General features: G+C 39.8%; 1 protein-coding gene across 1 annotated transcript in view; it reads left to right on the forward strand.

Moving 5' to 3' along the window:
- Positions 1 to 24264, forward strand: part of LOC109410900 (uncharacterized) — a 325034-nt gene that overhangs the window by 257391 nt on the left and 43379 nt on the right. The window contains exons 11-12 of the mRNA XM_062857398.1: positions 18626 to 18966; positions 19330 to 19467. Coding sequence (XP_062713382.1) covers positions 18626 to 18966; positions 19330 to 19467 — 479 coding nt within the window. The remainder of the gene's footprint in view (positions 1 to 18625; positions 18967 to 19329; positions 19468 to 24264) is intronic.

The following is a 24264-nucleotide window of genomic DNA, read 5'->3' on the forward strand; positions in this document are numbered from 1 at the left end:
AGCACGATCAGAGGAAGAGCGAAACGAACGGCGGGTGGTGTTCGCCGCTGCAAAAGCCGCGCTCAAGTCCGAGATAAGAGCAAGCAAAAAGGCCTGCTTTGAGGGTCTCTGTCAGAGTGCCAATACGAACCCGTGGGGTGACGCCTACAGGATCGTTATGGCCAAGACGAGAGGTGTGATGGCTCCTACAGAGCAATCTCCAGAGATGTTGGAGGGGATCATTGGAGGACTTTTTCCGCGTCATGATCCTAGTCCTTGGCCTCCTTTCGTAGGACAGCCGGGGACTGGGGCTGGCGATGAGGAGAGGGTCACCGATGTGGAACTTGCGGGGATAGCTAAGTCCCTTAGCGTAGGTAAGGCCCCAGGTCCGGACGGAGTTCCGAACCTGGCCTTAAAAGTAGCTATTGCAGAGGCTCCCGAGATGTTCAGGTCTGCTATGCAGAAATGCCTGGACGAGGGAGTTTTCTCAGAAGCTTGGAAGAGGCAGAGCCTGGTACTATTGCCAAAGGCGGGGAAACCACCCGGAGACCCGTCGGCATATAGACCAATATGCTTGATTGACACGGCGGGGAAGGTGCTCGAAAAGATCATCCTCAATAGAATGTTGCGGTTCACTGAGGGCGCAAATGGTCTTTCGAGCAACCAGTATGGCTTCCGGAAGGGGAGGTCCACCGTAGACGCTATCTTGTCGGTTACAAAAACCGCCGAGAAAGCACTCGAGCCTAAGAGGAGGGGAATTCGCTTCTGCGGGGTAGTGACTCTGGATGTAAGGAAAGCATTTAATAGCGCCAGCTGGGCTGCTATTGCCGATGCGCTCTTGCGTCTGGGGATACCGGAGTACTTGTACAAGATTCTCGGAAGCTACTTTCAGAATCGCGTACTAGTCTACGACACGGAGGTGGGTCGGAAGTGCTTTCATATAACCTCAGGAGTCCCGCAAGGTTCCATCCTGGGTCCGGTGTTATGGAATGTCATGTACGACGAGGTGTTGAGGTTGGAGTACCCAGTGGGAGTGGTGATTGTCGGATTTGCCGACGATATTACGCTCGAAGTCTACGGTGAAACGATCGAGGAGGTGAAGTTGACTACCGACCACTCGATCAAGGTTGTGGAGGCGTGGATGCGGTCCAGGAAACTGGAGCTGGCTCACCACAAGACAGAGGTGACGGTTGTTAACAACATGCAGTCGGAGCAGCAGACGGAGATCAGTGTAGGAGAGTGCACTATCCTGTCGAAGCGCTCTGTCAAGCACTTGGGCGTGATGATCGACGACAAGCTTACCTTCGGTAGCCACGTCGATTATGCCTGTAAAAGAGCCTCCACAGCTATTGCGGCACTGTCCCGGATGATGTCCAATAGCTCAGCGGTGTACGCCAGTAAGCGCAAGCTTCTGGCTAGTGTTGCTACGTCCATACTTAGGTATGGCGGCCCGGCGTGGGGTACCGCGCTAAGTACTGAATGCTACCGGCGGAAGCTGGAAAGTACTTACAGGCTTATGTGTCTGAGGGTTGCAAGCGCGTACCGTACCGTGTCACACGACGCTCTCTGTGTCTATACTGGTATGGTGTCTATCAGCATTCTTATCAGTGAGGACATGGAGTGCTTCGAAATGCGCGGCACAAGAGGCATACGCAAGACTGTCAGGATGGCCTCTATGGTCAAATGGCAGCGCGCGTGGGACAGTTCCACCAAAGGAAGGTGGACCCATAGGTTGGTACCGAGGGTAGATAGTTGGATTAATAGGCGCCATGGGGAAGTTTCATTCCACCTGACACAGGTCCTTACAGGTCATGGTTGCTTCCGACAGTATCTACACCGTTTCGGGCATGCGGATTCTCCCGAATGCCCAGTGTGCAATGGTTTAGAGGAAACGGCGGAACACGTTTTGTTCGTGTGCCCGCGTTTTCGCACAATGCGTGACCGCATGCTTGCCACATGCGGGGAGGACACAACTCCGGACAACTTGGTCCAGAGAATGTGTAGGGATGAGATTAGCTGGAATGCCGTTTCAACGGCTATCACCCATATCGTCTGGGAGCTACAAAGGAGGTGGCGCGTGGACTCGGAGAATGGCTAGTCCAGATGCAGTACAAGAGGTGGTCCAGGGGTTCGAAGTCGGCTTCGTAGGTCATACCGGTGCCCTGCGGTCGAGATCGACCCTTACAGCGATTAAGTGGCCGCGGAGAGGAAGTCCCGGTAGCGGTGCTGTCGTGGCGTCAGTCTACTGGGTTGGATCTGAGCCCGCGGTTGGAAAGGGGTCCCGGCAAGGGTCGGGGTAGGTGAGACCCTGCTGTCTGCAACCTACGGATGCATCTGATAGGGCCTGAAGGGTAGTAATACCCTTCCTTTGCGGGCAGGTCAGATCGGGTTGCATGTGGGCATCAGTTCTTGATGTCCGCTCAGCAGTAGGGCGCGGGCGGGGTTGACCCTGCCCGCCTTCCGAGGACAAAGGGAGTGGCGAGGACCACTCGGGAAACTGGCTAATCGCCAGCAGGCTACCGTGATGGACTCTCCAGAGCGAGTCATCGATGTTCGTTGCTGCTAGGCTACGGCAGCTAACCTTGAGGGTGCGATATGCACTAGCCCCTCTCTGAAGCAATACCTTCTTGGTGGTTCCGGAGAGACGTAGGGTTTGGCGACCATAGGAATGTGTTTTAGTGGGTCGAGGATAGAGTAGTCCTGGCTTCTACCGGCATTGTAGAAGACGGCCTCAACCCCACACTACCCTAACCTTCCTGTTAGGGTGTCTGATGAGCAGATTTATCCCCCTATGGTTTAGAAGAAAAAAAAAGGGTCGCTTTTAGGAGGTTTCAAAGAGTTCCATGGGGTCTCAAGGGCGCTTCAGGGGACCTTCGGAGATTTCAGGATATTTCTAGAGGAACTCAGGGGCGTTTTAGGGGGTTTCAGGGGTACCTGCTCATCCTGACGGTTCTACCCCATTACCCCGAATGCCACTACCCCGAACGCCATTACCCCGAACGCCACTACCCCGAAAGCCATTACCCCGAATAGGCCATTACCCCGAAAGCCGTTACCCCGAATGGGCCATTACCCCGAACGCCACTACCCCGAATAGGCCACTACCCCGAACGCCATTACCCCGAAAGCATATTTGTAGATGGGTTATTCTGATGATGGGTATTTTATATTTTTATTAATTTAATAACCATAAACCACGTGGTCATGAGGGGGGGGGGGGTTTGGCCAATGACCATTTTGTATGGACGAATAAAAAAATTTGTATGGACTAATGACCACGCGGGGGGGGGGGTTTGAGAAGTCCCAAAAAAATTACCACGTGGTTTATGGACAGCCCCTTACTGACAGCTTTAATACCAGACGATATTATTGTAAAGAAAAACCTTAAAACAAAATAATGGAATAATACATATTAGAGATGATCTTGTATGAAATAGAGCTGTCAGCAAAGGTCCTTCAAATACTGGCTATCGATATTGGCTCATTATGCCGAAGAGACATTTGGCCAAAGTATCACCTAATAAGTCTAATGATCATTAGGCGAGATCAAATAATACAAATTGCAAAATAGGTCCGGAAAGAACATTTTATAGTTACAAAAAGAAAAAATCTTTTAAGGAGGAATAGACGATTTGGTAATAAAACTCTATAACAGTGTAACTTAAAAAAACATTCCTTAAATGTGAAAAAAAATGTGATTGATAGGTTGGCCGCCAATAAGGTCTGCAAGGATATAACTAGAAAGAACAGCATATAAATTAAAGAAGGGCAAATCTCCTATGGGACTATTCATAAACTACGTAGACCGAATTTTGGTCACCTCGATCCTCTCCCCCTCCTCATCGTAGAATTTTAAAAGACAATTACACCGTCTTCGGCCAGAGGCCGCACAGACTGTACATTACTTACATTAGACAATGGACTACACGTATAACACTCAGTGGCCCCGTGGAGTATTTTCTGTTTTGACGAAAAGTTTTCCTCGACCGGAGCGGGAATCGAACCCACACTCCGAGGCATGCGAGATACCTAAACGACTAACGCCGCTAACCGCTCGGCCACGAAGTCCACGATTTGTTCATACAAAAATTTGTAAATTTGTATAGACCCTCTCCTACTTACATAGTTTATGCACGGCCCCTATACATAAATCTGCAAAGGGCAACATGGCTACCAAACAACTCTGTAACAATATAAGTCGAAAGAACAGCCCAACTTTAAAAGAAGGAAAAACACCAGATGGAATTAATAGAGATATGTCGCCAATCAACCCGGTAACGACGTAACTAGAAAGAACAGCCTATAAATTGAAGAAGGGCAAATCTCATATACAGTAAGCAGCTTTCACTACCTGTAAACTATATAAGTGCAGCTAGAAGAACAGCCTTTCATGGAAAGAAAAGCTACAGTTTAGTCGCCAGAAAAAAAAATAGTTAATTTGGTCCAACGATGCTGGATCTACCTTGCCAAGTGAACTGAACTGAATATCTGAAATCCAATCCAGTACTACAATCTTGAAAAAAATATTCAGAAAACAATTTTAGGGCTTGATGTTCTGGAAACTGATCATCAAAATCAAAAGAAAATCTAGTTGCCAGTTTGGCCGCAAGTCAATTCTGAAAAATTTCACTTGAAAGAACAGCCTATTATTCAAAGAAGAACAAATCCGCTATGGAGTTAGTTATTCGTCTGCAAATAAACTACGTAACACTCAAACTCGAAAGAACAGCTTCTGATGAAAAGAAGGAAACATTTCCATAAAGAAATTAACAGTTTGGCTACCAAACAACTCTGCAATTGTACACGGTTGGAAACTGCAAACTCATAAGAACAGCCTATTTTTAAAAGAAGGCAAATATTTGAAGAAGTGTAGTTTGATAACCAGTACAATCATTTGCCACCAGTTTACAATCGTGCTTGAGGCCAATCAACTTTAAAAAGAAGGGAAAATGTCAGTTTGAAATACTTGTAGTTTTTATAGCCATAGCTATAAGTTCAAAAGAGCAGCTAGGTTAAAATTTGGAAAATTTGTCTTTACTTGTCTTCTTAATTTCATTGCGTTTGCTGCTTTCGTTTTCACGAACCTTACTTTTGCATGAAGCTCAATATACGGAAACCTAAGAAAAAGGGAACCTATCTTAAACAATGTGCTCCCATTGTCATGCTATCTAAAACGAAGTAAAAAAAGAGCTATTTGATTTGTGTTTTATTTTTATATTGTGGTGACGAGTGCCTTACTCATTCATGTGCTTATGCTGAAATAACATTCTTCACTGCACTCGTATCCATGCGCACCTGAGTAATGGTGCGATCGCCCACATACACTCTGCAACGTGGCAGTATAGCGCTTAGTCTTTGACGCACGCTCAAGCTTATCACACGCGATTACCACAAGTGGCGACGAGGATATAAATAAAATGACGCGGAAAATGTGAATGATAATTAATTTATGGAATGTTCTTAAATAAATTGTTCTGGGAAAAAAATGAGTGCACAGTGAAGATAATAAATTAGTGATTGCAATTGCATTTGGAAGAAAATGGAAAAAAAATGTGATGGCCAACGCTGCTCTTGTCGCGACATGTTTGCGCGTCTGTGCAGAGAGGAAAAAAAATAAAAGTGAAAGAAAAGCAGTAAAGATTACGTTTTTTGAAAATGCTTCAAAGCGAAGAATTTAATGAAAAAGTGCAGTTGTTGTATTTGATGTGGTTTTTGCGTCCATTTGGACACTTCGCTCACATGCGGTTATCGATGGTGGCCTTGAAAAGACGGGCGGGTGCAAATCGTTTATGTGAAAAGGCACATTCGCTGCAGCGCTTCGGTGGTGGCGAAGCACTACATGTAAACAATTCTGCTTTTCAAAGGTATGTACGTTGTTAGTATGTTAAACTGTGGTATGGTGACAACAACGCAATCATAGTTGATCAATTAAATGTTTGATGATACAGCTTTAATGAACAATTCGCATCATCATTGGGGCTTAGGATGCTTTATTATAAATTTGTCAAAATTCTGCTTGTTGCAGATGGTGTGTATGGATTTGTAATAAAGTTTAAATTCGTTTGTGAGACGACATGATTAGTTCATGGAAGATAGTGGGATCAATATGATACAAGCAGACATGCTGAATAGAACTATGTTTTCAGCCTAATTATTTCGGCATTGTGCGCCTGACGTGTCATCTCTTAATAAATATTCATCGTAATCAATATAGTCGAGATATTTTGAACAATATTGAGTCGAAAAAAAAACTTCATGTCAGAGAAAGCAACTAAAACGTTGATGGAAAGAAATAAGAAGATGGGAAATCAATTGATTATTCTATGTGTGTGAGCTGTGATTAAATTCACTTTGTGGAAAGTGATTTGAGAGATTTCGTGAAAGAAAAACAATCACTACTAAGGGTAAAGGGAGTCTTGTGACGGAGACAGCTCAGAGATATCACTGGTATAATTCGTTAGGGAGCGAAAGCTTTCTTCAATTTCTTCTTCATATTTTGTTCTAATTGAATCTTAGAGCATCATTTTTGCAATGCAAACCCATCTGTACAAAGCTAATATCCTGCCAACTCCAAAAATGCCCTGCCCACCATAGGCTGTTAATTTGCCCCACTCGCAGGCTGTTTGACAGTGACATATTGGAATTGAGCGAGTACGGGTATTCAGATACCTCTCTCTTGCATACCACCAAGGTAGAATCGGGGCATGCGGTGTTTGTCTACATCCTCCTCGAACATGGTTTATGTTTTTTGTCACTTAAAAAAATACTCATCGCAAGGGTTGTATATATTCGAAATTATTCCATGTTTTGCTCAGTTCTTCAACAGCTCTATTTATCCGGTTCACATTGCCCATATTAGCAAGGTACAACAATTAGGCTGATCAGTATTAGATCTATGAGAGCATGATAATTCGTCATCGTGGAAAAACCCTCGACAACATTTGAAATGACTTCATTTCTTGCTCGAAATTTTCAATTAGTTGGGTATCGCTAGTTTGATCATTCATATGGATTATACTCTTTGGTTGTCGTAAATAAATGTCGTCAATACCTTTACATGGTAGTTAATTCCATTCACTAAGTTGAAATCAATAAACAAGTGGATTGATAAAAAAAAATCTGACATTCGCGGCTTTTATGGAAGATTGTGTGCAGAGGAACGGTAAAAGTATGATCGACTGTCATTGGTTGTCTTGAGAGTAATGGAGGTTTGACAGGAAAACTTATAGAGAGTTAATTTGTGGAGTTGTGATTATATAACCGAGAATACAAAAAGTATTGTGATTGAATTCACTTGGAGAGCACTCAGAACGCTGTGATTAAATTCACTCATAGTAATATTACCGAGAGATGATTTACTTCACTGAAAGTGGAGTACCATAGACTAATTTCTAGACCTCGATGTACCAAAGAATTTTGTGTGTCTAGTCCGGTACCCAATAATATTTATTACCGTGTATTTTTTCCGTGTAAATTGCATTTTGTGTAAATTATATTTAGCGTGTTACACCGATTCAACAGTAAAGGACTAAAGATAAATTACGTAATTGGGTGCCGATGATTGTTCACAAAATGCGAACTTGACTGCGGAAAAAAATCGTGACCATAACGCTGCTGCTGATACTGAGTAGAATGTGATAATGCTGAAAGAGCCGTGATTAAATTCACTGACGAAAAAACTATGCTGATTGAATTGTGATTAAATTCATTGAGAATGTCGGAGTGCAGTTTCTAAGAGACTGTGTAGAAGTTTCTTGATTGGATTTAATTGAAAACACGAAGACAATTGTGATTAAATTCACTGTAAATAGGAGGAACTGATACTGAGGAAATTGTGATTAAATTCACTGAGTGCAGAGCAAACGAATGCCGAAAGAACTGTGATTAAATTCACTGAGTACACAAAAGGATGATACTGAGAGGATTATTCAATGAATTGAATCATTGAAAAAGGCGAAAAATGTTTGTGAGAGTGTGTGAAAGGTTCGTGATTAGGTTCAGTTGGAAACACGATGGCAAATGTGATTAAATTCACTGATACCATAGCGTGAAGGAGATGATTCTGGTCTTTAAGATTTCACTGTTATTACATACGAAAACTTGCGATTCAATTCACCGATTCTATCATCCATTTTATTGCATGGAATATATCCTTAATCAATTGATCCAAACAAACCCTGTTATTGAAATCATTTCATTGCGTGAATTAAACTAAGCACATATTTGGCAGTTCCTTAGATAGAGCTGAAAATATTATCGGCTTGAAGAAAAAAGCAGCTTCGGTGTTGTAGCACAGTGGTATCTACTTGCAGTCGGTCTAGGATAAAGCTTAGTTTCTTGTTGCCAAGTAGAGCGCTCAAGTAAAATTCCATCTTTTTTTTCCGCAAATAATTTTGACAACTGATCCAGTATGGGGAGAAACGTTACTTTTCCTTACGGAATAATAGCGCGGGCTAGTTTTCCACAAGAAAAAGTGACAGCTCCATTTGATTCGCACGGGAGGCGTTACGAGTGTTACACTTTATTCCTTACTTGCCATCTGCGAACAGCACAAGTAATTTTGAAGCGGAATCATTACTTGACCATTACTTGTCCTATCTTTTTGCACAGTACGTACGAAGTGGAAATTAGCCATAAATACGCCGGCATTTCTGAAACAAACATTTGACGCCATTGTAGGATTCCTAGAAAAAAAAATCGTTTGCCCTGGTTCATGTAAGGTGATTTGTTCAATAAGGCTTCTTGTCAATGTTATTACGGGATAAAAAAAAATCGGTGCAAGTCTATCTGTATAAGGGCCGATATGGTCGTGCTGGTGAACGCGCGGTTATTCAGCAGGACGTGTTAAATTCAGCAATGACGGTGCGATTCCTGGTTGGTAACTTATTGCAAGTATGATTTCCTTGGACATAGAGTGTCTTCGTGCCTGGGGCGTGGCACGACATAAATATACAAATGCATAATGGTCATTGTCAAAACGGCATCACATTTGGTAGCAGCGGGTGTGTGCTCATGTATCACTAAGCTAGGAATCAAGCTTTATCTTTGTAGAGACGTGGCCTCGAGGAGAAAAGGAAAGAGTATCAGTGAATCATTTTAAATGGAGGATCTTCTTCCACCACCGCCGAAGGGAAATAATATGGAAGACACCATCAAAGGGAATCTCAAGAGTGCCAAGAATGAGACTTTGTTGTTATAAAGTATGACAACATCGTGCATGCTTATCTTCATTATTGTTTTGTATCAATCAAATTACCATTCTACCAATTTGCTACTTGAACCTGAGAAATACAACTATATAACTATTACTGTAGCTTCATCATCAAACTGTGATGAAAAATACACATGGTTGATATTTCCGCCTTGTGAAAATGCATGTTTCCTAAATTTCATGTGTTATCATTATCGTTACGATAACCAGTACAGCATAGCTATGATGGTTTTCCCACTGGTGGATTGATGAGAATCAACTCAGGTTTCCAAATACTGTAATGCATCTTGCAAGTGGAATTGTTTGATTGAGTATCTTTTAGGTAGCGTTTATTTGAGCTGTGATTGAATTCACTGAAATCGTACGGAAGGAACCGTAATTTCGGGATCTCAGCAAATTTGGCAGTTCTTAGCTGACATTCGGAAGTCGTTCTGCTATACTTTTTGCTGAGATACCACTTAGAGATTTATCTGAGCTTACGGCTGTGCACGATATTGCCGAACCCGCAAACTTGTTTCAAAAGTGCAGAATGTGAGGGAGAAAACATTTCATTTTGATCCTTGAAAATTGTTGACGAATTGTTTGGATATGTAAAGAGAGTAATCATCAGCATGACACTAGATAAAATACTGTTTTGTAATGGCGACTGGCACACCCTATATACATCCCGTTTTGGATGACATTTATGAATATGTTTCTATAATGCCTTAGAGTTATCGACGGAAAAGCGTCCAAGAAAAAAAAAGTCGAATTGGATGTAGAAAATATGATTCATAACTTTGACAAATCATGAAGAATTATTGCTACACATCTGAATAGTGGTGTTTTTCCCTTTGACTGTTGAAGCGAGGTAGCTGAGGTGTTTGACCAATTAGTTAAAGCTTTGAGGCATGAAATATGCACAATTTATTTGTCTATTGTTCCACAATGAAGTAGTAAGAAGAATTGGCTGTAAAATTGAGATTCTAATTCTCGATATCTGAATTCATAAAAGTGTAAGTACTGTTGAGTGTTTTGCATGTCCGAGTTTTCTAGAGATGATATTCAATTGTTGCATTGGACTGCTGAATAGTGACGGTTGAATATTGATTTATATAGAAATGAGTTAATAGAGCTTATAGGATTAGGCGGTGGAAGTATTTCAGGCAAATATCAAACAACTATATGCATGAGCAAATGTAGATTAAAGAAAGGGGGATGTGGTGACGAGTGCCTTACTCATTCATGTGTAGCATTATCGTATCTGTAAAGAATTATTCTTTAGCATGTTTTTGAAAGATCATAAATATTTGATCTTGACAGTTTACAACTGTCCGTTTTCAAGCAGTCTTTCCCACATCTTTTAAAGTGGTGTTTTTCACATGCAGGACTGATGCGCCTGCATTTCTTCAAGTGCATTCCTCTCATGTTCCCACGAACAATGCTGGGACATGTCATTCACACCTAAATAACTTCGATTTACCACACAAGTTGTGCAACACTCTTGTTTCCCATACCGTACTCATGCTGAGTACGCGTATCACATTTCATACCCATAAATGCACACAATTCCTTCTTTCCACTCGAAGCGCTGACCTAACCGAACAGCGCACAGTTCAAGCAACCACGTGTGAACGTTTACTTAATTGAATGGTAAACGCCCCTTTTCGTAATTATCTTTTCCTTTCCTTGGATTGGCTATCGTTCTGTTGCATGGATCGATAGGCTATTGATATGTATGCGTTTCAGCCTTCTCCAGAAATTATGTACTAGATTAAGCAGGTTAGCTTAAGCTTTGATTTTGAATAAAGACTCATTATTGTTTCAACTCTCAACAAGACTAGTAACTACTAAATGGCGATCAGTGAAGGTTCTAAGTCATAGACTTAGAGATTTTTTTTTACATTGTGCAAAACCAATAAGATGGGTAAAACCCAGTCAAAACAGTACAACGAAAATGGTGAAGTGAAATTAACAACTATAGTGCAAAACCAACAAACGCACAGTGAAGACCATGAAGAACATACTCTAATGTTGTGGCTGATACTAGCCGCTGTGTTGATTCAATTAACAGTCACATTATACACCCTCTATAAGAGGAGAGAACGAAAAGTTGCTATAAAAGCAGCAAAGTCGGTGGCTGCGCTAGATATTGTATAAGTGAATCTATCGAAGCAAAAAAAAAAAAGTGAAGAATAGTTGCAGATATAGCTAAGTCCATACTAGCCCTATTTTGAAAACTCATTAAGAACCCAATTTGTGACCTTTTGTGGCAATGAAAAGCGAAAAGTAATAAAAGTGGAAGACAAACATTCATATAAAACAATTATAATGTCGAAATCAGACCGACACGAGGTGGATGTGAAGTGAATAAAAGGTGACTTGTAACGTAAACCCATAGTTCAGAGGGTGCAGCGGAATGGAAACCAGAAAAAAGTGCAATCACACTAGAATGTGTAAAATTTAAGAGTATCAACTGCAGGCGAGACCACTACCGGCAGGAGCCGGTAGGCGGGATTCAATGGATCCGGATCGGCGATTTGACGAGATGCGGTAACGTGCAATAACAACTTTACATCACGACACATCACAGAGCGGGAGCGCGAGGAAATCAACATTGGTAATGTACAAAACGAAATCATCACAAATTATCACAAAATTGTTTATTCATTTATATATATTTTTTTATGAGTAAATTTGTTTAATTAAAATGCATCACGAATGAATGATTATGAAAAGTTGAAATTGTTACACACCTATATAAAAAAATGCATTAACACAACTATTTCGGAAAAAACGTTAAGAGACAAATTAAGGCAGTGTAACGAGCTTTACAGCAGTTGTGAATCAAAATTAATTGATAATATTGACGATTTGTCAGATGAGCAATTGAACTCATTAATTTCAAAATTGAGGAAATATAATCAAGAAATTAAAGGTATCATAAAAATTAAATTAGATAAATTACAAATTAAGAAACGTGTAACTCCAAAAACTAAATTCAAACAGTGTCGTGTGGCAAAGGTTATATCGTGCGAAATGGCAGAAGAAAACGATAATCGTGTCCAACCAGTAGCTATTTTTGACATCAAACAAGCATCATCGATCATACACCCGTATGATGGTTCAGTAGCTGGATTCGATACATTCATCGATTCAGTGAAGCTATTGCAAGAACTAATACAACCGACACATATGGCAATGGCCGTCAAATTTATTAAAACAAGATTATCAGGAAAAGCTCGCAGTGGTTTACCTGATACCATAGTAACGATTGATGCCTTAATTGATCATGTTAGATCAAAATGTCAGGATACTACGACCCCTGATTCGATTGTGGCACAGTTAAATACATTGAGACAACGGGGACCAATTACAAGTTTTTGTGAGGAGATTGAGAATCTCTGCAGCAAACTAGAAAATGTTTATGTTTCGCAAAAAGTGCCGGAAGATGTTGCGAAAACAATGACTACAAAAGCAGGTGTTAATGCCCTCATCAAAGGTGTTACCGCCAGCGAAACAAAATTGATTCTAAAAGCTGGAAATTATTCTAGCATTAAAGATGCTTTGCAAAAAGCTCAAGAATGTGCCAATGATGTTTCCACATCACAAGTTTTTACTATCAAAAGTAAACAACATACCGGGCGTCAGGATAATAGATCTAATTTTCGCGGCAATGGCTTCAACAGAAACCAACATTATAGAAACCCCCCTAGAGGTGGTTTTAATCGTTTTACTCCAAGGCCTTATCCAAACTATTACCATTATTCATCACGTGGAAGATACCAACGCGGAGGTTATAATAATCGCGGACGATTTAATGATAATCGCCCACGGTTCGATAACACAAATCGAATATACATGGCAAATGTGGATCAGCTCCCTGGTCCACCACAATCTCAGAATCGCGATATTTCAAACAGAGCTCCTCAGCAACAGCAACAAAACCAGCAGCAGAGTCAACGTAATTTTTTAGATCAGTGTTAACTATAAATCTTTCTGCTTCCAATTTTATTAAGATTGGAGTAGAGATGACAAATTCAGTCTGCACTTTACTTGTAGATTCAGGTGCAGATATTTCTATTTTTAAATCTGATAAAATTTTGGTAAATCACAAAATAAACAACAATGTTAAAACAATTATTACGGGAATTACAGAAGGAGAGATTGAAACATTGGCTGTAACTGAGACAATTTTGAATTTTGGAAATGGCGTAAGAGTTAACCATTCATTTCATGTAGTTAATGCAAATTTTCCAATTTTAACTGATGGCATTTTAGGAAGAGATTTTCTGTCTCTCTTCAGATGCAATATTGATTATGAATCTTGGTTATTGAATTTTAATATTAATAATACACCTGTATCTGTTCCAATTCAAGATACAGTTAATGAGAATTACATAATCCCACGAAGATGTGAAGTAATACGTAAGATTAAAGATTTAAACATCACAGAGGACATGGTTTTATTTTCTCAGGAAGTTAAACCTGTTCTTTTCTGTGGTAATGCAATAATTTCACCTAATTGTCAGTATGTTAAATTCATGAATACCACTCTACAACCAATTAATGTTTCAAATGTTGACGTAAAGCTTATGATGGAACCACTGACTAATTACCAAATATTGAATTTTCGGAAATCCAAGAAACCTGATACCACACAAATGAGAAATAAAGAAATTTTGGAGCAAGTTGACTTGACAAACGTTCCTGATTTTGCAAAAGATGATTTAAAGAAATTAATTACAAACTATTCGGATATTTTTTCACTACCAGATGAGCCAGTAACTGTAAACAATTTTTACGAACAGACTATCAATACCAGTGATCCAGTTCCAACTTATATACCAAATTATAAAACCATTCATTCCCAAAGTGATGAAATTCAAGCCCAAGTTAATAAAATGCTGAAGGATAACATTATTGAACCTTCGGTATCGTCATACAATAGTCCAATACTTTTGGTTCCGAAGAAATCAACAGATGATAAGAAAAAATGGCGTCTTGTCATAGACTTTAGACAGCTCAACAAGAAGATATTAAGTGACAAATTTCCTTTGCCAAGAATAGATTCAATATTGGATCAGCTTGGTAGAGCAAAGTATTTTTCAACTTTAGATTTAATGTCGGGATTTCATCAAATCCCACTGGATGAGTCTTCGAGAAAATTTACTGCTTTTTCGACCCAATCAGGTCATTACCAATTTACAAGATTACCGTTTGGATTAAATATTAGTCCAAATAGTTTTCAAAGGATGATGACTATTGCAATGTCTGGTTTGACACCAGAACTCGCTTTTGTTTATATCGATGATATAATAGTCGTAGGTTGTTCAATGCAACACCATTTACGCAATTTATCGATAGTGTTTGAAAGAATTCGTAAATATAATTTAAAATTAAATTTGGCAAAATGTAAATTCTTCAATACAGAAGTTACTTATTTAGGGCACAGAATAACCGACAAAGGTATTCTGCCCGACAGTAGTAAATATGACGTAATAAAGAACTACCCAGTTCCGAGAAACAGTGACGAAGTTAGAAGGTTTGTAGCATTTTGCAACTACTACCGTAAATTCGTCCCAAATTTCGCAACAATTGCTTATCCGTTGAATCAATTGTTAAGAAAAAATGTAAAATTTGATTGGTCATCAAAATGTGAGGATGCTTTCAATGCTCTTAAATCATTTTTGATGTCACCAAAATTATTACAATACCCTGATTTTAAGCAAACATTTATATTGACTACCGACGCATCTGATGTTGGATGTGGCGCGGTATTATCACAGAATATTGATGGCAACGATTTACCTATAGCGTTTGCCAGTAAAAGCTTTACGCTTGGTGAAAAGAATAAATCAGTAATTTTAAAAGAATTAACAGCGATACATTGGGCTATCGATTATTTCAAAGCTTATTTGTATGGACGTAAATTTGTAGTTCGTACAGATCATCGCCCCTTAGTATTTTTATTTAATATGAAAAATCCGACATCTAAATTAACTAGGATGAGATTGGATTTGGAAGATTTCGATTTTTCCATTGAATATATTCAAGGTAAAACAAACGTTACTGCTGATGCATTGTCACGTATAATAATGACATCAGATGAATTAAAATCTAAAAGTATATTTACTGTTAATACTAGGTCAATGACAAGGAAGAAAGATAATGAAACTAAAAACGAACAACGATATTCCAGTCAAATCAATGTCGATAATAAGCCTGATCAACTTGTTATCTATATGACAGAGAACCCGACTGAAGCTAGAAAACTACCAAAACTTCGAAGTATAGTGGAAAATGAAAATTTAATTTTTACAATGTATGAAGCGCAGAAAAATAAAGTTATTATACGAATAACAACACGATTGCGAAGTATAAGACAAACACTAGTGTTTGCACTTTCAGTGTTAGAAAAAGAAATGAATATTAATAAAATTGAAAAAATTGCACTTTCGAGTCTTGACCCAATTTTTAACATGGTATCTAAAGAAACTTTTAAAGAGTTAACTCTGAAATCAATCAAAACATTACAGATTATAATGTATAATCCACCCAAGTTCATTAGTGATCTTGGAGAAATTCAAAATATACTCAAAAACCATCATGAGACACCAACTGGAGGACATATAGGTCAGCATAGACTGTACCTCAAGCTTAGAGAAATTTACAACTGGACAAATATGAAAAGTTCGATTGCTCAATTCATAAAGGCCTGTGAATTGTGCAAGTTGAATAAAATTACCAAACACACAAAAGAAAAATTAACAATTACCAATACCCCATCTAGACCATTCGAAGTGATAGCTATTGATACCGTAGGACCACTTCCAAAATCAAATAATAATAATAGATACGCTGTGACTATACAGTGTGAATTGACTAAGTATATAGTTTTAATTCCAATTCCAACTAAAGAAGCGAATGTAATAGCTAAAGCTTTGGTTGAAAATTTTATTTTGATATATGGTAAATTTTTAGAGTTAAAATCAGACCAAGGATCCGAATACAAAAATGAAGTCCTTGGCCAAATATGCAAGTTATTACAGGTTAAGCAAACTTTTTCTACAGCCTACCATCCACAAACGATAGGTTCATTGGAAAGAAATCATAGGTGTTTGAATGAATACCTAAGAAATTATGTCAATGAACACCATTCGGATTGGGATGATTGGTTACAATTTTATGCATTTACATATAATACTAGCCCACATACTGATCATGGTTTAACGCCATATGAATTGGTTTTCGGAGTTAAAGCAAGAGTACCACACGAAACATACACAGATAAAGTTGATCCAGTTTATAATTTTGATCTCTACAGCACAGAATTAAAATTCAAACTTCAAAAGTCACATGAAACTGTAAAACAAAAATTACTTGAACAGAAACAAATTCGAAAAGAAATAAATGATCGTTCAACGAATCCGATTCAAATCAAAACAGGAGATACAGTTTATTTGCAAAAGGAAAATAGACGTAAATTAGATTCATTCTATACAGGTCCATATAAAGTAACATCGATATCAGAACCAAATTGTGAGATCATAAATTTGAAAACGAATCATTCATCAATAGTTCACAAAAATAGATTAATTAGATCATAAGAAGTGTTAGTTTATAAACCCGAGCCTAATCTCATAAAAAAAAAATAATGGAAATCAAAAAAATAGTAAAAAAATGAGATAGGTCAATATTCTTAGCATTAGCTGAGAAGTGAGAAATTCGGATAGTTTTAAGATACATTTTATTTTATTTTGCAACTACATATTCCAAATATTTCAATTATAATTACAAAAACTGACATTTTATTTCATCATTGTAAAGGAGATTGAAACAATATTTTAGAATTTATTGAAACTATGTTGACAATAATTGAATGATTTCACTGCGTTACGTCATTCACCCAAAGGGGGATGGTGTAGCATTATCGTATCTGTAAAGAATTATTCTTTAGCATGTTTTTGAAAGATCATAAATATTTGATCTTGACAGTTTACAACTGTCCGTTTTCAAGCAGTCTTTCCCACATCTTTTAAAGTGGTGTTTTTCACATGCAGGACTGATGCGCCTGCATTTCTTCAAGTGCATTCCTCTCATGTTCCCACGAACAATGCTGGGACATGTCATTCACACCTAAATAACTTCGATTTACCACACAAGTTGTGCAACACTCTTGTTTCCCATACCGTACTCATGCTGAGTACGCGTATCACATTTCATACCCATAAATGCACACAATTCCTTCTTTCCACTCGAAGCGCTGACCTAACCGAACAGCGCACAGTTCAAGCAACCACGTGTGAACGTTTACTTAATTGAATGGTAAACGCCCCTTTTCGTAATTATCTTTTCCTTTCCTTGGATTGGCTATCGTTCTGTTGCATGGATCGATAGGCTATTGATATGTATGCGTTTCAGCCTTCTCCAGAAATTATGTACTAGATTAAGCAGGTTAGCTTAAGCTTTGATTTTGAATAAAGACTCATTATTGTTTCAACTCTCAACAAGACTAGTAACTACTAAACATGTGCTTATGCTGAAATAACATTCTTCACTGCACTCGTATCCATGCGCACCTGAGTAATGGTGCGATCGCCCACATACACTCTGCAACGTGGCAGTATAGCGCTTAGTCTTTGACGCACGCTCAAGCTTATCACACGCGATTACCACATATATTTTTTTTTTACTCGTTATAAAAAGAAAACGGAAAAAATCGTTACCTAAATCGTCTGTTCAAGAATAGAATTAACATAGGGGCATAGGATGGAGAAGAGTATTCATACCTACACTAGTTACTGATTACCCTTTTCTAACTTATAACCACCTTCATCAACTTCTAATCGGTCACCACTTTTTTGGTGATCTCATGAACGATTCGGGGTAATGGCCCTTTCGGGGTAGTGGCTTTCGGGGTAATGGCTTTCGGGGAAATGGCTTTCGGGGTAATGACCCATTCGGGGTAATAGCTTTCGGGGTAGTGGCCTATTCGGGGTAATGGCATTCGGGATAGTGGCGTTCAGGGTAATGGGGTGGAGCCGCTGTAGTAGTTGTCACAACTTTTCAAAACTGCGTCCAGAGAGAAACAAGAAGTTGATCAAAACTGAAAACAGTGATGTAATGGTTCATTACGCAACGCAAATCAGTGCTGTGATGAACCATTACAGCACTGTTTACTTGGTGTGGAAAAGTAGGCCTTTTCCTGTCAGATTTGTGTGAGATAAAACAGCCTATTACGATGAGAAATTGCAAAAAAACTATAAAATGTCTAATTCCTTTTGAAGTGTGAAGAATTAGCCTAAGTTAAAATTCACGAATAAAAAGAAATATTTGAAAAAAATCCTTTCAAATCTGGCCCTATTCAAAGTGCGTCGCAAAACCCAAAACAAGCTTTCCCATATACCGTTAGCTCAACTGTGCCATAAGTTTCAGTCTCTCTACATTCCGCAGGGAAACTTCCGCACTTGCTGGAAGAAGACGAGAAAGCGTTCGAGTGGCTCAACAGCGCCGGAACGCATCCACGGTTGTACGCCACGGCTGCGATGGCCGAACAGCAGCAGCATCAACAGGTCGGTGTTGGCGTTGGAGTTGGCGTGGGCGTACTAGGACCACCAACGGCTGGTGGCGTGGGGACGTACGGGGACAGTCGGACGTTCTATGCAACGATGCGCGACGGTAGCTGCATGCAGCAGAACGTCTATCCGTTGGCCGATAATCAAAATTACATCCCGGTGCACAGCGGCATGATTCCGACGCCGGTGATAGGCGGCTACGGGAGTGATAGTCATAAGGTGAGTACTGCTAACTCGTGCCTGAAGTAAATATTCCATTAGATCATCAGCTAAAATTTAAAAAAGAAATCGTGTTTCTGAAATTTATAAATCGGAATCCTTACTATTTCGATTTCTAATATATTTCTGTACGAACATTTCCAAAGGTCGGTAAAGGAGGTAAAGGAAACGTTCCAAAAGCTTAGTAATATGTAATCGATAAAGAGAAAGAACACATGGAGCATTTCTTTTGCAGATAACTCCTATTCGAATGTTCGCACAGATCCTCATAGAGCATTCTCACGTACTTAGTTATTTAAGTACACTGATTGCCCCTACATTACACTGCGGAAATTAACTGTCCAACACCCATGTATTTTACAGCACGACCTAACGTACGCGGACCTGACGTCGCTGGCCGGTGGTCAGGTGCAGCCGAAGCAGATGTACGTGAGTGCAACCCTCGGCCGACCGCGGCAATCAGACATCAAACGGAGTAGTGAGCCAACGCTGTACGCGCAGGTAATTTGATCGGGTTTTCGCCACCATTTGGTGTGGTTGGTCCTATTGAGAGGGTATGGATGGGGGAAGTGTATCAATCGAGAACTGAACGGTGGTTTTACGGAAATTGACTGCTCTGAAATGTTGGCTGCTAGATAGTTATCGGGTGCGGCTAAGTTTCAGATGGAATTTGTTTAGTGCATAACTGTTTTTCCTTTTTTGGCATTGGAAGACTGCAACAGAAAGAGCGGATGGATATAACATATCCGTATTTTAAGGCTGTTACAAATATTTATTTCACTTTTTCTCTCACCATGCTTTGGCTGGTCGAGGGAAGGAAATAAAAATAATAAAGCATTAAATTTGAAAAATAGTAAAAGCTTATCGCATTTGTTGAAGAATTTTTAGCAAGACTCGATATTTTGATAAATGTTCTTTATCTGCCCTTCCAAACGCAAAATCCAGCCAAAATTTGTTTAGAGAGGGGAAGGGGGACAAAAAGTCGTCAAAATAAAATTTGTACCAGCCAAATGAACTAAATATAATCCTTCTTAAATTTGACATTATATAGGGTACTGTATACGATGGTAATTATGCAGCATTTTTCTAAGTCTTTGACGTTTCGGAAGCGTGTAAAGTGGAAGCGTAGAAGATCAATGGAGCGCCATCAAGAACGCCTTCATCGCCACCGGCGAGAATAATTTGGGTGAGCTACGCACCCGGAGAAAGCAGTGGATCATACACCCTAAAACGAAAGTACACAGCGAATGAGTAACTTGCGAAAAGACAAAGGATTTTTCACTCATATTTGCGTACGACTGGATCAGCACAAAAAATGTGCTGATCCGGTGTTACACAAATTTGCGTGAAATTTCACACAAGTTTGCATGAAATCTTTTGTCTTTTCGATCGCTGCGTGAAAGTTACTCCTTGCTCTGTGTACATCGATCTTTCCGTGTAGATGATACCTGGAGGAAGATAGAGGAGCGAAGGAACGCCAAAGCCGCGATAAAGCGAGCGAAAACACGAGGAGCCAAAGCCGTAGCCCGTCAGCGCTATTCGGCTCTCGAGAAGGAAGTGTAACGCTTATGTAGACGGGACAAAAGAGCGTGGGTGGACTCCCTAGCCGACGAAGGCGAAAAAGCAGCAATCACCGACGACATTCGTCTTCTCTACGATGTTTCACGTCGCCTTAGTGGAACCAATATGAATGCTACGATGTCCGTGAAACACACGTCTGGACAGTTACTGACCGATCCGGCTGACCAGTTGAAATGCTGGTTCGAGCACTTTGGAAACCTTTTTCAAGTGTCGGTCACGCCATCAACACCTCAGTATGATGCGCCAAAGTCCTCTGCAAAGTGATCCTTAACCGGATACAGGAGAACATTGACGCACTTCTCCGACGGCAGCAAGCAGGATTCCGTGCCGGGCGATCCTGTGTGGACCATATTGTCACGCTCCGTATCACCCTGGAGCAAATCAATGAGTTCCAAGAGTCTCTCTACCTGGTGTTCATGATTACGAAAAAGCTTTCGACCGTCTCAATCACGGAAACATGTGGGAAGCCCTTAGGCGCAAGGATCTCCCTGAGAAAATCATCGGCCTCATTGAAGCACAGTACAGGGCATTTTCGTGCAGAGTACTGCACAACGGTGTTTATATTATACTGTTTATGTTATACTATCACCGCTACTGTTCCCCATCGTAATCGACGAGATCCTGGTAGGTGTGATTGACTGTGAACCAAATTGTGGATTGCTTTGGCAGCCCATTACCGTGGAGCACCAAAATGACTTCGAATTGGCTGATGACGTTGCTCTCCTAGCTTAAAGGCGCTCTGATATGCAGAGCAAGCTCGATGATCTTGCCAATCGCTCGTCAGCGACGGGTCTTACCATCAACGTCAACAAGACCAAATCGTTGGATGTAAACACGGTCAACCCTTCCAGCTTTACGGTAGCTGGGCAATCAGTGGAGAATGTTGAAAGCTTCCAATATCTTGGTAGTCAAATGGCAGCCGATGGCGGCACTAAGATCGACATAGGTGCACGGATCAAGAAGGCGAGGGCTGCTTTTGCGAGTTTAAGAAATGTATGGGGAAACAACCAGATTAGTCGACGCACCAAAATCCGAATTTTCAACTCGAACGTGAAATCTGTGCTGCTATACGCCAATGAAACCTGGTGTGTATCAGTGGAGAACACTCAACGGCTGCAGGCCTTCAACAATAGATGTCTGTGTAATGTGTGTGTCTGTGTGTAATTCGTGCATGATGGCCTCACAATTGGATTTCCAACGTGGAGCTCCATCGTCGATGTCATCAAAAGCCGATAGCGACAGAAATTCGAGAGCAAAAGTGGAGGTGGGTCGGCCACACTCTACGCAGGGGTGGAACCGAAATCTGCAAGCAAGCGTTAGATTGGAACTCGCAGCAGAGGCAGATCCAGAGGCTCATGGCGGCGCAGCCTCAACAACGAAATCAAGCAAGTCGACAGAAATTTGACCTGATCACGATTTTACTCCATACATTTTGTATGGGATGAAAAATTAGTGGAAAACTGTAAACCTCATTTATTCGAAAGTGGGTTTTTGTCACTTACACCCCTCGCTTCCAACCCCCTCAAATATCTCAGAAGTGGCTTTAAATTTCTGAGTAAGTAATTATTTTCTGAAGAAACCATGAAAAGGGTTCCTGGAGAAATCCTAAGAAGAATTCCTTAAAGAATCACAGGATGTATTCTGAAATAATCCCGGAAGGAATTTGTAGCAAAAGATTCAGATAAGAGGATGATAAAGTGAAAAACAAGCTTGACATGAGACTTCCTACTGATTGGATGAATCAGTAGATAACAAGAACAAACGACAATAGCAAACACACAAAAAGAGCTACGTATTGTGTATTCAGTTTAGATTATACACGATAACAGATATGTACAAGCACGCCAAAAGCAGAAGCAGCAATGGTACTACAATACACAGCAGTTCGCAACAGAGAGGTTTGAAGAGTTTTCCTCTCATCGGTTGGTGTTTTGGCTATTAGAAAAGTCATTGCAGTCATGACAGAATCCTTGGAAAATTCCGAATAAAAATCCTGGAGGAAACCCATAAGGAATATATTAATATATTTTGAAGGAATCCAGGAAAGAATTCCAGCATAAATTTTAGAAGAAGTTATTTGAGAAATTCCAGAAAAAGTTTCAGGAAGAAGCTTGAAAGGAAATCCTGGAGTAATTAAGGAAGGCCGATACAAATTCTTGGAGGAATTTCGAAAGCTTTTCCTAGATGAATCCCAGTAACAATTCCGGGAAAAATCCGAAAAGAGATTCCTGCAGGAATCTCGGAAAGAACTTTTAGAGACATTCTGGAAGCAAGCTCGGGTTCAATTCCAGAAAGATCTTCAGACGCAATCTAAGTAGAAAATCTAGGAGAAATTCCAGAAGAAACAATGGGAAAAACACACGAAGTAACTTTTGTAAGGATCTTTGAAAGAACTTTTGGAGGAATCCCAGAAAAAAAAACTCCTGAAGGAATCTCAGAAGGGAGAATTTTTAAAAGGAGGCATCCTAAAAGGTACAATATTTTAAGAAACACAGCGACAAAGTCATAGATTTTTGTTTCAATCACACTACGTATGGAAGTCCAAATCATAAGCCACAAGGACTCGAAATGTCAAAGACAAGCTTCCGCCACGTGCAGTGCTCTATACATTATAGAATGGCGGCAGATCTTTTAATTTATTTGTTACTGCTCGCTCAACCTTATTTACAGCTCTGCTGTTCACTTACGTGAGCGAATGCAATTAGTAGCTGTACTTGCATTTTGTACAGTGCTCCAATGTATTCTATTCTACTACGAACAGGTAGCCTTTGTGCTGCTTCCACTAATTTACTCTGTCAGTGGTAGAACGACATAGTGTGGTTGTTCTTTTTTCAGTCTGATTGAAATGCCGCTAGATAATCAGAGGGATTTACATTACAAAAAGGTTCTGAACCGGCCGAGAAGCGAAATCTGACATTAACCATGACTTTGCTGAATTTTATCGCTTCATGCTTCAACTACAATATTCATGGAAAAATTTCAGAGAAAATAGGAAAAGAAATAAAAAAAAAGAATATAGGAGTTTGGGTGGGGTTTATGGAAGAAATTACATTCTTACAAGAAATTATTTAGGGAAAAAAGATTTCAGCATCAATTTTGACGGATAAATCCCACTCGACCGGTTGGATCAGAAAACTTTTGAGACAACCCAAAACTCTTAAAATGCAGCAGAAATAACTGAAAAGCTTTTTTTTTGTAAAATTCCGACTAGTAACTTTTCTAGCCATTCATTGGAATTATTTATACATTCCGAGAAAATTCCTTTGGCCATTCTCTCGGAAGTTGCATGAGGAGTTCCTATAATGGTTCTGTTAAGAAAATCATCTGGAATTCTTCCTCCTTTTTTAATCTGCTAACAAATTTATTAGAAATTCATTTGGTAACTTCTACAGAAATCGTGTGGTAAATGTTTTGTTTTTAAAGCCGGGGGAGTCATATATTACCCCGGCGATGAAACCGAGCATAATAAACCTGCTTGGGGCCACCCAAGTAACACAGAAAACATCTTTTCAAATCAGCATTTCTAAAGATGTAATAATAGTGTTGTATATGGGTTTCTGAAAACATCTAATGTTGTTTTCAAGCTCTAATTATGCTTCTGAAATACAAACAACAAAAATCTTTTTTTTTTCGCTCATCGGTTTCATCATGTATAAAATATAGTTAATATACTTTCAAATAACTCTACCCGAACATCGAAATACAAAGTAATCGTGT

Source organism: Aedes albopictus, chromosome 3 (assembly GCF_035046485.1).
Source record: "Aedes albopictus strain Foshan chromosome 3, AalbF5, whole genome shotgun sequence".
Classification (NCBI taxonomy): domain Eukaryota; kingdom Metazoa; phylum Arthropoda; class Insecta; order Diptera; family Culicidae; genus Aedes; species Aedes albopictus.